The 15861-nt window shown below is 55.0% G+C and overlaps 1 protein-coding gene across 1 annotated transcript in view; it reads left to right on the top strand.

The window, feature by feature from the left end:
* The window catches only part of C6H11orf49 (chromosome 6 C11orf49 homolog), a 168951-nt gene extending 153848 nt beyond the window's left edge, over positions 1-15103 (top strand). The window contains 5 exon segments of the mRNA XM_043970904.1: positions 8458-8543; positions 10049-10244; positions 11150-11259; positions 14119-14182; positions 14351-15103. Coding sequence (XP_043826839.1) covers positions 8458-8543; positions 10049-10244; positions 11150-11259; positions 14119-14182; positions 14351-14519 — 625 coding nt within the window. The 3' untranslated portion in view covers positions 14520-15103.
* The last annotated feature ends 758 nt before the right edge of the window (positions 15104-15861 follow it).

Below are 15861 nucleotides of genomic sequence, written 5' to 3'. Positions count from 1 at the left end.
ATCAGCTGATGCCCTGAAACATGCTGAGAGAAGGAACTCAGCAGCCCTGGAGCTAGGAGGGTTTTCTCAGTAAGCTTCCTGAGGCTATGGCCTATCTCACTTTTGTCTGTGTCCCCCTTCTTTGTAGAGACGTTCTGTGGTGACACCCCATGAGAAATGTAATCACAACAGCAAAGGCATTGGGGGTGCAATCAGTCCACAAGCATTTGTAAACAAAGACAGAAGAGAAACAGTCCCTGCCCAGAAAGAACTTACAATCTAGCCCAGGGAGATGTCACAGACATCTATCGGCATATACAGACAGATGCAAGATGACTCAGGGGAGGATGGGGCGGGCAGAGACACCAGGAGCTGGGCCCGTCAGAAAAGGTTTTATGTAGGCACTATTGCTCAGATCTGACCTCTGATGAAACTGCTAGCGAGCAGTTCCAGGCTGGATGAAGGCCGTGGTGAGGAGGGCCAGAGTTGGGGGCATGAAGGAGAGTGACATGTAATAGTAAGAGCAGAAAGGTTGGAAGCAGGCCGTGAAGGGCTGTCAAGGTCAAACAGATGGGGTTGGGTTTGATCCTGGGTGTTAGAGAGGTACAAGAGCTTAGTAAGTAGAGAGTAGCCTGGTAATGCTGGCACCTTGGCAGCTGCATGGGAAGGCTGGTGGCAGGAGGGTGAGAGGATGCTCTTGCTATCATCACAGTGAGAAAAATGAGGCTCCAAACCAAGATGGCGGCTCCATGAGTAAAGAGAATGGCATGGTTGGAGGGAAGCTTCCGGACCAGTAGAAGCCACAGGTGTGGGGTGGGAAGTCACAGTTCTGTCTTTGATCTCTTGGGAAGGAGACGCTTGTGATGGGCAGTGTGCAATTCCACACTGGAGGCTTTGATTTACTCCTCTGTGAAAAGACCCTTTAACTCTGACCCTTGTGACTGTGGGTCCCAGCACCCCGGCTCCCTGCCCTGACACGTGGGCTTGAGTCACACTTCCTCTGGGTCCTCCACAGGAGCTTGTGGGAGACACCTTCCCAGGAGTCTCCTCCCTCTCCTAGAGTCAGAGCCATCACAAGTGGAGCTGAGCTCTGCCCCAGTAACACCATGATCCGTGTCACAGATCGCTGAGCGGTGAGAAGCTTGGCGAGAAATGGAGTCAGACCGGGAGCCCTGGCTTCCTTGGCACCTTGGCCCAGCCCCAGCCCAGCTCGGTGACAGGGAGTCAGTGAGGGCAAAAGAAAAGGCTGTAAGGGCAGCCCCTCCCAGTAGCCCCAATACTATGGAATGCCACCCGCCTCTTCAGCCTCCCATCCTGCTTAGCAGCAGCACCCCACCCCATGCGTGGTGCTCTGTGAAGCTGGGCCCCCTGGGAACCGTGTGTGTTCATTCATTCTCCCCCAAAACCCTGATCCCTCCCACAGAGAAGGGTGCCGGCGGAACAGAACATGAGCCAATAGATCTGCTGATGCCTGTTGGCAGCAACGGTCCCTATTGACTCCACATCAAAGCTGGGGTGAGGGGAGGAGGGGGAGCTGCCTGTGTTCCTCCGGGTGTCAAGAGCAGCTGGCATGTCCAAGAGGGGCCCCTGGGATGGAGGGCTGCTCAGCCAACCTCTGTGGATTGGAAAACAACCCGTGTGCCTCGCCTCTTCTCCAAGAGATCTCAGGGGAGCTCCGAGGAAGAACTGTCCACAGAGAAGCGCGGGCTCACTAGGGGTCAGTGGGATAGAGCCAAAAGCCCCTCACACCACCCCCTAAAGCCCTGCCTGGGCCCAGAAGCCTGCAATGCGAGGGCACAGTCAGGATGCCTGGGAAGGTAGGGAGTGAAGCAGTAACCAGCACCTTGAGGCTCTCAGCTTCCTGAAGCTCCCCAGAGTTTTCATTAAAAGGTGCCCAAGGGGCAGCTAGGTGGCTCAGTAGATAGAGCACTGGCCCTGGATTCAGGAGTACCTGAGTTCAAATCCGGCCTCAGACATGTGACCCTGGGCAAATCACTTAACCTCAATTGCCTCACCAAAAAAAAAAAAAAAAGGGTGCCCAAGTGGGAAAGTCTGATGAAGCCAAGCGTGGTCACAATGTCCATGGGAGACGCCTCAAGGAGCCCCTGTCCTGTCTGCTCTGTTTCAGACCAATCTTAGTTCTTAGCTTAACCTCTGGTCTCCAGTGACTTGTGTTAGAAACCCCAGGACCAGGAGTGACTCGAACCCTGGGTCATCCAAAAAGCATGACCTCACTGGGACATTCCCGCTGGCACAGTTCCTCTGCCAGCCCCCAGCCCCAGGGAGTGCCTGAATGAAGGCCAGGGGAAGGGAGGGGACACGCCAGACACTTGAGGCTCTCTGGCATCTTATGCACCTTATTTCATTTGATCCTTACCACAGTCCTGATGTTGTTGCCCCATTATACAGGCCAGGAAGCTGAGCCTCCGGGAGGCTCACTGCCACCCCTGGCGGTCTGTCCCTTCCCGCCCTCGGAGGACTCAGGACAAATAGTCCAGCCCCTTCACTTTAGAGATGAGGAAAGCAAGGCCCTGCACAGTTAAGTGCCTAAGGTCACGCAGGGAGCCAGCGTCACCCACGTGCTCGGACCAGGAGAGCTGGTGGGCTGGGAGAGGCGTGTGGCCCCCTGACATCAGTGCCAGGGCCTTAGTGTGACGACAGAACGCGCTTCTTGAAGAGAACTAAAAGTGGAGGCCATCGTCCTAGGTGGGAAGAGAGGAGGAAGGCCCCTGGGGATAAGCCAGACTCACGCAGCGCAGCATCTTCCAGGGCTCTTTGCTCCAGGAAGCAGAGTTTGCTGGAGATTTGCCCCACAGCCCTGTGCCCCATGCGGAGGAGCTGGGCCGGAGGCCACCAGAAGCTGCACAGCTGGCTCCCCCTGACCCTCCCCAGGCGGCCCGGGAAGGCAAGGGCTGAGGTGTTGGCTGACATCGCAGGGATGGCTCCTCCAGCCCGAGGCAGCCTGTGAGCGGGCCAGTGGCTGGGAGGTGACCTTGCTGAGCCCCGGGTGCCCCCTGTCTGCCCCCTCCCCAGGTATCAGAAGCCAGGCCATCTGCCCTGTTCTTTCTCTTATGCCTGGGCTGTGTGCTCCCTGCTTAGAGCCGGACAGAGGCGGCTAGTGCATCTATCAGGTTAGGCCAGTGAGGAGTTCCAAAGCACTTGCTAACCCCAGGGACTGTGCTAAGAGCTGCAGCCATGAAGGCCAAAGCCAGCAGCCGCAGCGGCAGCAGCCACCACCTCTTACTGCTATCAGCCTCTCTTCAGGACCCAGTGGAGGGGAGCAGGGCTCAATGGCTCCTCCCTGTGGCATCACTGGGCAGTAGCGTCACCTCCATGCCCCTGGCCTTCGCATTTCCTGCCTTGGAAATGGAAGAAGGCCCTGCTGCAGCGATTCCCTCGGATTCTAGGACCTAGAACGCGGAAGGGACTTCAGAGGGCACCTGGGCCAAACCCTTCATTCCATAGGTGAGGAAGCTGACCCCCAGAGAGAGAACTGGAATGCGGTGGATTCCGTATTATAAAGTCAGCCTTTTCCTTTGGGGAGAAATAACAAATGTCCTAGGTATCGGGCCCAGCAACCAAGAGGGATAGGGTTTAAGATTAATCACGGCACTGAGAAGTCAGATACTAGTGTCCAGGGACCTAGTAGGGACGATGGCCCAGCATAGCGAAGAGACACTAGATTTGAAAACTGTGCTGATCCTGCTGCTGCTCGCTAGAGCTCCCTGGGCCCTGGTTGGAGTCTCTGCAGGATCCATCTTGTTAACAGGTCAGGGTGGGGGGGGGGGTGGCGCGGTCCATGTGAGGTTTCTGCCCAAAGTGGGGAAGAAGAGAGTGAAAATGGAAGCCAGTGTTAGACCAGAGGAAAACCTTCCTAGCACTGAGGGGTTGGGCCCAAGGGAGCCCAAGGAGAGTGTCAGGAGCAGCATCCTTCAGAACTGGCTTGATGAAGGGGGCCCTGTGACCCGAAAGTGGCAGGAGGGGTGGGGCATCAGCTTCTAGCTCAAACTCATCTCCTGCTGAAGTTCTTCTGGCCTGAGCCCCTTATCAAAGACTTTGGGGTGTAGGCGTGGGGGAGGGCCGTGCAGAGAGAAATGGTTTGGCTCTCTGACTGAAGAGGAGACTTCCAGTGAAGCCTTGGGAACTAGCCAAGAACTGCAGGATCACCTGGTCAGACGCTGACAGAGCCGCAAAGCTAGGAGAGACCCAGGCAGGCTGGGTGACGAGAGGAATGAGAAATCCTCCCTGAAGTACAGGTGCCAAGCTGGGACACAAATAGGAAAGGGTGGAACATGGTCCCTGCTCTAAAGGAGCCTCCAAGAGAAAGCCTTGCACCCCATGCTGAACTGGTGGCCAGCAGAGCTCCCACTTAGAGACCCCCAGTGACAGGGAACTCCCTACCTGCCACACCAGAGTCTCCCCACACGCATCAAGGCTCAGTTTGCCTCTGTAACTATTGCCCATTGTTCCTGGTTCTGACCTCTGGGCTCAAGCACAGCGAGTCTAGCTCTTAAAATACTTGGAGGCAGCCCCCAGGTGCCACCACATCTTTCCCTCTCCAGAAGAAACATTACCAGTCACTTCAGCCAGTCTTCATATGTCACCAACTTAGTGCTCTTCACCTCTCAGGTCCCTTTCTCTGGCCACTTAGCCCAACCTTGTAGTTGGCCCCGACCTAGGGAAAGCTAAGTAGCTCAGTAGGTAGAGTGCTAGATCTGGAGTCAAGAAGAGCTGGCCTCCCAGGGGTGCTGGAGGACCGAGTGAGACAATAATTATAAATTGCCTAGCACAGTACCCAGCACATAGTAAGTGCTATGTAAGTGTTAGATATCATTCTTAGAGCCTGTCAGGGCCTTGAATTGAATCCTGACTTGCTCCTGTTAGCCATCACTCCCAGCTTTGTGTCACCTGTAAATCTGATGGGCACACCAGTGATGCCTTTGCCCAAGTCAGGGCCCTGGGTGTGGGTCTCTGGGGCCTCCACTGGAGACGCCCTTCCAAGAGTACATTGAACCATTAATGAATTCCTCTGTGGTCATTCTGCATTATCATCCTGCCCGTGTCCTTTCATCTTTTCTGTAGGAATAGCACAGGGCAGCTAAGTGGCTCAGTGCATGGAGCACTTGCCCTGAAGTTGGGAGGACCTGAGTTCAAATCTCACCTCAGACACTAGCTGTGTAACCCTGGGCAAGTCACTTAACCCCAATTTCCTCAAACATCCGGGGCCATCTCTAGTTGTCCTGATGTATATCTTGGCACTGGACCCAGATGGTTCTGGAGGATTGAATGAGACTGGTGACCTTGCACAGCCCTGCCTCACTTAAATCCAATTCAGTGCAAGTTATGACATCACCCCAATGCCAGGGTCTTCTTCACAAAGAACAGAAATAGCACAAGAGCCTTTATCAGATGCTTTGCTAACATCTGACTGCATCCTCTAGCATTCCCCTGACCAACCAGTTGGTCTGGCCAGACGCTGCTTCCTTTTTCTAGGCGTTTTCTGACTGTCCCTTTAATCATATGCCCTGGACACCCAAACCTACAGTTCGCGCTGCAGCCTGCAGTCTGCAGATTCCCTTCTGTCCCCTTTTTAAACAATTGGGATGTTTTTTCCCTTCCCCAAGTCAGTGCTGCCTCTCCCATTTGCCCTTGCCTTTGAGATGTCACAGACAGGGGTTCAGTCACCACAGCGACCTGTTCTTCCAGTAGCCTGGGCAGGCATTCACTTGGCCTGGGTGACTTGGCATTGAGGTGCTCTCCTGTTATCTCCCCACAGACCCTGGCCAGCCCCTCTCTAGTAGCCATTTTTGTCCTGTCCTTTCTAATCCAAACACCATTTCCCATGGAGAGTAAACAGAAGCAAAATAAGTGTGTGCACCATCATCTGTACTCATTTCATGCACCCTGAGCATCAGGCTTCTGACCTTTCTCTGATCTCACACCCCACCACCCCCGTCTTCCCCAGCACAGCCTAAAAGCCCTAACCCCTTCCTTCTGTTACCATTGGCTTTCCTCACTCAGAGTGAGCTGTCCCCACCATGATTTGGTAGCCATCCTTTCCAGCGTAAGGAAATTGAGGCCTCTGAGGTTAAATCCTGAATTTAGATAATAGAGAGTAAGTGGTTCTAAACCCCAGGCTATTCTGCTACCCCACGCCTTGCCATGCCCTTCCATATGTCACCAGATCCAGGTTGGGAGGATAACATTGCCCCTTACCCCTGTTAGCATGTTCCATCCTAAAGTCACTTGCCTTGAAACCCCTGGGCTCTTTCCTTTGCCCATCCTCATGAGCATGTTTGCTCTGAGCTGAATGGTCCTCTCTTCAGAATAAAGGCATTTGTGGCTGAAGGATCTGAAAGGAATCCTTGTCTGCACTACAGACCAACTCTCTCCTCTCACCCCCACATCTTTCCCCTCACCCAATACCCTCTCTGCCAGCTGGGTGAGTATTTTTGTGGCAAAGATGGAAGGATGTGGGCAGGATGGTGATGCAACTAGCTGGATTTAGAACTGGCAGAGTGGTCACAGAGGAGTCATTAATGGCTCAATGTATTCTTGGAAGGGGGTCTCCAGTGGCGGGCCTCGGAGGCCTACACCCAAGGCCCCAACTTGGACAAAGGCATCACTGGCCTGCCCATCAGATTTACAGGTGACACAAAGCTGGGGGTGATGGCTGTTAGCTATTCTGGACCAAGTCAGGATACAATTCAAGACCTTGAAAGGCTACAAGATTGGGTCAAGCCAAACAAAAAGAAACTTAATAGAGACGATTGGAAAATATTTCATGTGGATTCAGAAAAGCAGCTCCAGAAATCCAAGAAGAAGGCAAAGAGGCTAGACAACAGTTCATCTGAAGAAGACAGGAGGATATAGTGACAGTATGAATCAGGATCTGGAAAAGCTCCTTCAGTGTGATGCTTCATTAAGCACCACAATGCAGGAAGAGTGAGGGAGATGACGGGTGCCCCAGTCCTGTGCCCTGGCCAGACCAGGTCGACTCAGTTGTGGATTGATAAACTGGAGGGTGTCTAGTGGAGGGGGACCAGGTGGTCCACACACAGGAGGATTGGCTGAAGGCCCTAGGAATTTTTAGCCTGGAAAAGACAGGGGAGCCATCTCCAAGTATTTAAAAGCTGCTATGTGGAAGGCCAGGCTTAATAAGGTGCTTAAGCCCAGAGGTGGCAACCAAGAGATAAGGGAAAAAGTTGTAGAAAGGCAAATTTAGCCTTAATCCATATAAGGAAAAGCTTCCTAACAATGGGATTCCTTGGCAGGTAGTGAGTTCCCTCTCACTGGGGGGTCTCCAAGCAAAATCTGGGTGACCACTTGGAAGATAGGTTGTGGAGGGTGCACAGTAAATAGATAGCTTTACTATTCCATTTTATAGACAGTTAAAGGATCATGGATTCTAAGTGTCCCAATGGATAGAGTCAGGAAGATATGAGTTTGAATTGTGACTCAGAGAGTTGTGTAACCTTGGGGAGGTCATTTAACTTCTGTTTGCTTCAGTTTATTCATCTGTAAAATGGGGATAATGACAACACATATCCCAGGGTTCTTTTGCGGGGCAGTCAGGGTGGGGTGGCATGCCCAGGGTCAAGCAGCTGGTGAGTGTCTTGTGTCTAAGGCTGGATTTGGGCTCCGGTCCTCCTGGGTCCAGGGCATGTGCTTTGTCTACTGTGTTACCTAGCTGCCCCATGATGACATCTTTAAAATAAAATTAAGAGGTGAGAAGATTGCACTGGGAGAAAGGGAAAGGGAGAGGTGGAATGGAGTAAAGTATCTCACATAAAAGAAGCAAGAAAAAGCTTATGGAGTGGAGGGGAAGATGGGGGGAAGTGGGGAAGTGAATGAGCCTTACTCTCATCAGAATTGGCTCAAAGAGGGAATAATATACACGCAAAAGTGGGTATCGTAATATATCTTGCCCTGTGGGGAAGTGGGAGGGAAGGGGATAAGGGGGGAGAGGTGAAGGAAGGGAGAACACATTGGGGGAGGTGCAGTCACTTTTGAGGAGGAAAAGGGTAAAAGAAGATAGAAAATAGAGTACATATCATGGAGAGCAGATAGGATGGAGGGAAACACAGTAATAGTAACCGGGGAAAAAGTTGAAGCAGAGGCAAGAGCAATGTAAGATAATGATGATGGCTATAGTAAAGAAAATTCTTTGTCAGGTATAAGGTACTATATAAATGTAAGCTATTATTGTTGTTGCAATAATCAGCCTCATGGGTGTTCTATAAGAAAATCTCCCTTTAAAGTACTATATGGGGCAGCTAGGTGGCACAGTGGATAGAGCACTGGCCCTGGATTCAGGAGTACCTGAGTTCGGGTCTAGCTTCAGACACTTGACACTTACTAGCTGTGTGACCTTGGGCAGGTCACTTAACCCTCATTGCCCTGCAAAAAAACCAAAATACAAAACAAAAAAAAGAGATTGGTGGCTGAACCCTGAGCAGCTTTCTCCTTCTCCCCTAGGATTGTGCTCATGGATGACGCCATGGACTGCCTCATGTCTTTTTCAGATTTCCTCTTTGCCTTCCAGATTCAGTTCTACTACTCTGGTGAGTAGAGGTCATTCCTGGTTCCCTTCCTCCTCGACGTCTCTGGGCCTGGCACCCCCTCCCCTCTGACATGGAGGGTTTGCCAATTCTTTCAGTAATGAAAAGATGTCCGCTGTGGTATCCCCTCCCAGGATCCTCCTCTCCTAAGACGGGCTGAGCAGAAACCATAAAACCCCCAGGGCAACAGCCCCAGCATCTGCACCTTCACTGACCCCTGCCCCACCCAGATAACCCCACTTTCCCCAGCACCCCCTCATGAAGCAGGCATCCATGCCCCAAGGAGAGGCTGGGCTGAGGCCCATTACTCCTCCCTGTCTCCCCCTCGCCTCCTGCTTCCCCACCACACACAAGAGCACATAAGAGAACATGCCCAAACACACACACAGACACACACAGACACACACACTGGCGTGGAAGCTAATTTATAAACTGCTGGTCAGGTCCCTAAACATACTTGATGAAAATGACCCTCCTTTAGTCAACAAAGGGGACTCTTCTGAGTCTGCCAGCCTTCCTGAAAGGTTGTAGCCCCAGCCTGCCCTGCCCCGCCCCCCAGGGTTCTCTTTGCTTGAGAGCAGCCCCAAAAGCAGGAGAGGGACTTGGGAAGTTGCTTTCTCTGCCCTCTTAGCCATGAGGAGACTTTTTGTTTTTTGACCGTTTCTATAAAGCAGTCAGACCTTGGAATAGGAGCAGTACTCAAGTCAATAAGCATTTATTAAGCACTTACTGTGTGCCAGGCTCGAGATACAGGGAAGAACCCAGCCCTGCTGTCCAGCAGTCCACAGTTAAGCAGGAGAGATGACATGTACACAACCACACCCACAAGCCCTTCAGGATCAATGGAGATGGACTGGAGGGGAGGGCACTAACACTGAGAAGGACCAAGAAGGGCTTCTTGTCAAAGGGAGGACTTTAGCTGAGACTGAAGGGAAGCCGGAGGTGGGGAGGGAGAGGGCTCCAAGCCTGGGGCAATTGGTGATGAAGTGTCTTATTTGAGGAAGTCGAAGGGGCCGCTGCCTTGGAGGGCATGGTGGGTAGAGATGGGAGGGGCCTGGTCGGGAAGGGCCTGGAGGTGATAGGGAGCCAAGGCAGTTTGGTGAGGAGAGAGCTGACATGGTTGGCCTGAGTTTTAGGAAAGTCATTTTGGCGGCTGCCTGCAGGATGGGTCGAGGGGGAGAGGGGGGTGGCCGGCCGATCCCCCAGCGGCCATTGCAGGAGTCGGGGCGTGAGGGGAGCAGGCCCCACACCAGGGTTGGGGCGGTGGAAGAGGAGAGAAGGTTACAAAGCCCAGGGTGCTCATACCAACTTGTGCCCATCACCCCACCTCCATTCCCAAGCTGTCTGGAGACTCTTGTATAAAACCGTACCCTAAGGCCTCAGCAGAATATCGGGCAATACCAGGCTCTGAGGCCGACATTAGATTGGGCCAGAGAACCCAGGAAGAGGACAGCGGTCAGAGAGCCAGGACAAGGCAGCCTGAGCCAAGTTTCCCCTTGGTTCCCCAGAATTCTTGGAGAGCGTGGCTGCCATTTATCAGGATCTGCTGACAGGCAAAAACCCCAACACCGTAATTGTGCCAACATCATCAAGCGGGCAGCATCGTCAGCGGCCGGCCCTGAATGAGACCAGCACTCTGGAGGGGGTGGAAGCCTCTCTCTTCTATCAGTACCTGGAGAACCTGTGTGATCGTCACAAGTACAGGTGAGGAGAAGGCACCACCCTGCCCCCAAAGAAGACTCTCCCTGGGGCTTAGGACAGACGCCCATCAGGATGCGCAGCCAGCCCCTGGGAAGGTGCTGGAAGGGGTCCCTGTCCTGCTGGGACTCTCTCTCTCTCCCCACTTCCACCTCTGAGCCCTCCAGGGGCCACTGGGGAAGTAGTGCCACTCACCCCCACACCAGAGCACCCGATAAAAAACATTCACCTGTTCACCTGGCTTGTTTGCAAAGACTCACATCCAGGTGGGCAAGGCCCACCCTGTCCAGGTTAGTGCCCTGATGAGAATGGCCCAGCTAAGGTTGCATGTGCGTGTGTGTGTGTGTGTGTGTGTGTGTGTGATGTGCGCACATGATACTTGTGTATTGTGTGCACACTTGTGTGTTGTGCGCACACTTGCGTGTGTGCACAAGGCAGCCATCTCAGTTGGCTCCAGGCTTAGAGAGCTGCTCACTCTGGCCTAAACAGTGGCTAGCAGCTGCTTCCCATTCCCCTCACTCCTGGCTCACAAGATCATCGATTTACAGCCACAAGGACCTTGAAGGTCGCTGCGAACAACACCCTCATTTTACAGATGAGGAAACTGAGGCACAGCGAGGTTCAGTGATTTGCTTGGGGTGGCACAGCTGGGAAGTGTGTGTGAAGGGATAGGACCCGGGGCTTCCTTCTTGCCGAGTCCAGTGCTGTGTCCGCTGCCTGCATGGGCAGCGTCCTGTGAGCACAGAAGCCTGGTCTTTTGGCACCTGCTGGGATGCCCGCACTTGGGGGGGGGGGGCCTGCTGGGCATCGGCTCTGACCCTGTAAGCTGCCCCACCCTTCAGGCCAGACTGAATGTGGAGGGTTAGCCCGGCTCACAGTTGAATTCTGGCCTTGCCTGGCTTCCCTTTCAGCTGCCCGCCTCCGGCTCTGGTCAAAGAAGTCCTGAGCAATGCTCAGAGACTGACCTTCTATGGATTCCTCGTGGCTCTCTCCAAGCATCATGGCATCAACCAAGCCCTGGGTAAGGCGGACCAAGCTCAGTCTGGTTCTCCACCTGGACTGGCCCTTCCTGAGAGCCAGGACCCAGGCCTCCCCCAGCCCACATCCTGCCCCGACATGAAGCTGCCTTTCCTGATGACAGCCTGGTGCCCAGCCCCTCATAGGAGAGGGAGGGGCCCACCGCTGGGCAGAAGGAGCTGTTTACCCGGCAGCTCTTGAGATTATATATCAAAGGCAAGAATCCCATCCGTAAACAGTGCTCAGATCTGGCAAGGGAGGCCTTTCTTCTCAGTAAGAAAAAAAAATCCACATATTCTAAGGGAACGAAGAAAATGGGACCAGGGACCCTGACATAGTCCTCCTTTTTGTTCCCTGCTCAGCGGGAGGGTTACTTGGCCTTGGCCCTCTGCCAACCCCAACCCCCCCCACTGCTAGTTGGCCTACACGCGCCCCAGCAGGATTGGGGGGTGGGGTGGGGGCCCCTCACGCTTGGAGCCTTTCTCTTGATTCCTTCTTTTTTCTTGTGTACTGACCCCAAACCCAGTTCTCCATGCTGGCCTCGATAGGCCAGAGCTGCTGGTTCCCAAGTGTCCTTGCCCTGCTCTTCCCTGGCTGTTAATCATGAGTTTAGACTGAGCCTCTGGCCCCCCGAATACAGGCCTACCTCAGAGATGCTGCAGGTTTGGTTCCAGACCACCGCACTAGTGCAAATATCGCAATAAAGCAAGTCACACGATTATTTCTAGATTCCCAATGCACATAAAAGTAATGCTGACAACTCTACTGAAGTCTACTAAGTGTGCGATCCTACTATGGTTAAAGAAACAATGGACGTAATTTTAAAATACTTTATCGCTTAAAAAAAAAGTGCCACCCACCCTCTGAACTGAGCATCTTGCCTTGATGCTGATGACTGCTGACTGCTCAGAGTGGGGGCTGCGCAAGGCTGGGGCGTCTGTGGCAGTTTTTTAAAAATAAGACAATGACATTTGCCTCATCCACTGACTCTGCCTGTCACAAAAGACTTCTCTGTAGCATGTGACGCTGTTTGATGGCATTTGACCCACAGACATAACCTCTTTCAAGAACTGGAGTCCAGTCCTCTCAAACCCGGCCGCTGCCTTATCAACTAAGTTTATGTGATCCTCTCTAGTGTCTTTGTGTCTCAGGGAGTAGGGAGGCCCCAGCAGAGGGAGGGAGATGGGGGAAAAGGCCAGGCAGGGGAGGCGGTCAGAACACATCACATTTATCGACTGAGCTCTCCGTCTCACACGGGCCTCCTGTGGCACCCCAGTCACGACAGTAACATCAAAGGTCACTGATCACAGGCCACATAGCAGGTATAATAATGCTGGGGACGTCTGGGATATCGGGAGAATTACCAAACTGTGACACACTCGCACGAGGTAGGCACGTGCTGCTCGATGCAGGGATGCCACAATCTAAAAAAAATGCAGTATCTAGGGGCAGCTAGGTGGTGCAGAGGATAGAGCACCAGCCCTGGATTCAGGAGGACCTGAGTTCAAATGCAACCTCAGACACTTGACACTTACTAGCTGTGTGACCCTGGGCAAGTCACTTAACCTTCATTGCCCTGCAAAAAAAAAAAAAAAAAAAAGCAGTATCTAAAAAACCCCAAAGCAATGCGGTATCTGCAAAGCGCAGTAAAACAAGGTGTGCCTGTATGACCCAGGAGCTGACCCCTGCTGCTTCCAAAGGACAGGCCCCCCTAACTGGGGAACATCCAATTGAGATGGGTGCAGGAAGGGCGGGCCTCAGCCCTCTGCTTCAGTGCGATGGGCCAGAGGGCTCCCGGAGTGTGTGTCAGGCGCCCATGGAGGCAGATCCAGGGCCAGGGCGGTCCCGAGATGTCCCCCGGGCACACCTTTCCTCTGAGTTACCAGACCTAGATTCAATGAGTGCAGCTCCTGGTGCTCACTAAGACTTGCTCCTCTTCCCTCAGTGTCACTCGAAATTCCCCCAGTGCCTGGAAGCCCCAAGCAGTCCTTAGTGCCCCTGCTGTGCCCCCACACCCTCAGCATGCAAGGTGGGTAAGCGCTAGCGCTGCCTGGTCCAGCCTGCCCTAGTGGCTGAGGCCACTCTGACCGCTCCTGCTGGGCCAAGCTTTGGCCACCCTCGTTTCCTGGAACAGAGCTGGGTAATTACTGACCTCTGGTATGGACTCGGCCCACATCCTGTGGCTCCCCTCCCTCTCCAGCTCAGTCCTAGCCCAAGAAGCGCCCCCCCCCACCCAAGCTGCCCTTTCCTTCCGACACTGACTTAGGAAGGAGTCGAGGGCCGAGGACAAGTGGCCAGTGCACCAGCCAATGGCCGGCCTCGAAGCAGAGCCTCCTGGCCTTTCTCATCCCCATGGGTGGTCCCTCCAGCCTCAGACTCCCAGAGCCTTCCTCTGATCTCTCCCCAGTCTCTGTGCTGCCAATCTGGCCTCCATCCCCACAGGATGTCATAGAGGGCAGGCCCAGGCTACAGCCCCTACGAGGCCTTAAGCAGTTCAGATGGAGTCACTAAGGGAAAGCCCCCAGTCTGGCTCCAACAGGTGCGCTCATTCTTCAGGGCACCCCGGTATTCCGGGGGCTGGGAGCCAGAGTCCCGCCTCCCTCCCCAGCTCCCCAGGCCTGGCCGCTAGCGCTGGAGAAGCCCTTCTTCCCAGGTCTGCTGTCAGCACCCCGGATTCTCAGGACCCCACCCACTGCCCCTGGATCAGGACTCGATTGCTGTGCAGGGCAAGGCTCTCAACAAGCTGCCCCCTCCCTAGAGCTGCTGTCCGCAGTGGCAGATGTGCCCAAGCAGCCCTCAGGGTCCCCCTCACAGCTTTGCCAGCTCTCGGCCTAGCCCTGCCCTCCCCACTGCTGTCTTCCAGGGGCTCTACCCGACAAAGGGGACCTGATGCATGACCCGACCATGGATGAGGAGCTGGAGAGATTGTAAGTGTCAGTGCCTGGGGGGTGGGGGGGGGTTCTCAGGGGAGGGGCTCAGTCACTCTCCCGATCACAGCAGCCTCCCTCCCAGTGGGCAGCCATCAAGGCTCCGGGGCATCCGTTCCAGGCCCTTTCTTTCCCTGGGCTTCCCTTGGGCCTTCTTCCCTCCTCCAGGATGGCCCAGGTACCAGGCCTCCTCACCACTGCCACCTCTGGCACAGAGAGTGGCGGTCCACGGACCTCTCCCCGACTGGGGTCCCCCTGGAGACCCCTCCACCATCCCCGAAAAGTGGATGCAGAGAGTGACGGCTCCACTGAAGAGACGGAGGAGTCTGAGACCTGAGAGGCCCCGGAGGGCCCGGCACCCCCCATCCTGACACTGCTAGAGCTCCCCACTCCCTCCCTCCTTCCCTCCCTCCCGACTCAGCAGCTGGGCACTTAGGGCCAGCCCTTCCCCCGCCTACCTCCTCTCAACACCTGTCATATACTGCCCTCTGCTGAATGCACGGTGAATGACAGCAGCGCATACACCCAAGCCACCTCCCTCAGCCCCATGCTGACCACCTCCAGGCCCAGGCTTGGCGGCAGATTGACCTGACCGTACGGTCTGCTGATGGGGAGCAGCGTCCTGGGCCCCCCGCTGAGCTCACCACCCCCCCTTTGGGGACAATAGCGCCGTCCCCTCCCTATTGCCCGAGTCACCCGATGAGGCCCCTCCCCCAGGCCAGGCGAGCAGCCCCACCACCCTGGGGGCCTTGAGGGGCCCGGCCAGAGGAGAGAATGAACATGAGCAATGCTGGGGTGACACTTTCCAGAATCAGAAGGGGCGGGAAGATGACTTCCTTCCTTCCTTAAAAAACTGTCTCAGCTCTTGTTATGTCTGAATACATGTCGTCAACGATGTGAAACTATAATAAAGTCCCTTGTGTCCAGTAGATGCCGACTCTGAGGCCGTTGGGCTGGAGGGAGGGGGGAAAGAAGGCTCTTAGCATCATCCGCTTCTGGGAGCTGGGGGGGAGGGGGGGCCTGAAGAATCCAGTCTACACAGTGTGTGTGTGGGGGGGTCACAGCCCTCCTGGAAACCCCGGCTGTCTCCTGTCTTCCCCCAGCTGTCCACAAGCCCTGCCCAGGCCCTCGGGGCCACTCCCATAAGAGGGGGAGACCTCAGGGTCTCTCCCCCTCCAGCCACAGGGAACAGTCTGGCAAAGCCGTCCCCATCCATAGAAAGGTAGTGGAGACAGCAGGCGGCCACCCATTTCCTTAGAGTGCGTGGGGGGAGGGGAGCGAAGGAAGCTGGGCAGAGCTCCACCTCCAACAAGCCCCATGGCCCAGAGGCCCAAGGGTGGGCCTGCCAGCCAAGCCCACGGCCTGTTGGCAGCCCCTCAATCCTCCCTGCCCCCAGAAGCTGGGGCAGCCCCGTGGGGCTCCATCAAGCACCCAGACAGATAAGGGGCAGACATCCTGGCACGGGCTGCCCCCCGCCTCTGCCCCTCATAGGTGTGGAAGCCTCAAGTCCGGCAGCCCCCCCCCCCCACTCTGGTGCGGCTCTGGGCTTTGGGCCTGCCCGCGCCCGCGCCAGCGCCAGCCCCACACGTGCGTAGCTCGGCGGGGAGGCCCACTAATGGCTCTCTCCTCTACACGCCACAGGGTGGTGAGGTCGAGACTGCACAGAACCTCCCAGAAGC

Source organism: Dromiciops gliroides, chromosome 6 (genome assembly GCF_019393635.1).
Source record: "Dromiciops gliroides isolate mDroGli1 chromosome 6, mDroGli1.pri, whole genome shotgun sequence".
NCBI lineage: Eukaryota > Metazoa > Chordata > Mammalia > Microbiotheria > Microbiotheriidae > Dromiciops > Dromiciops gliroides.
This window is presented reverse-complemented; position numbering and strand designations above follow the sequence as displayed.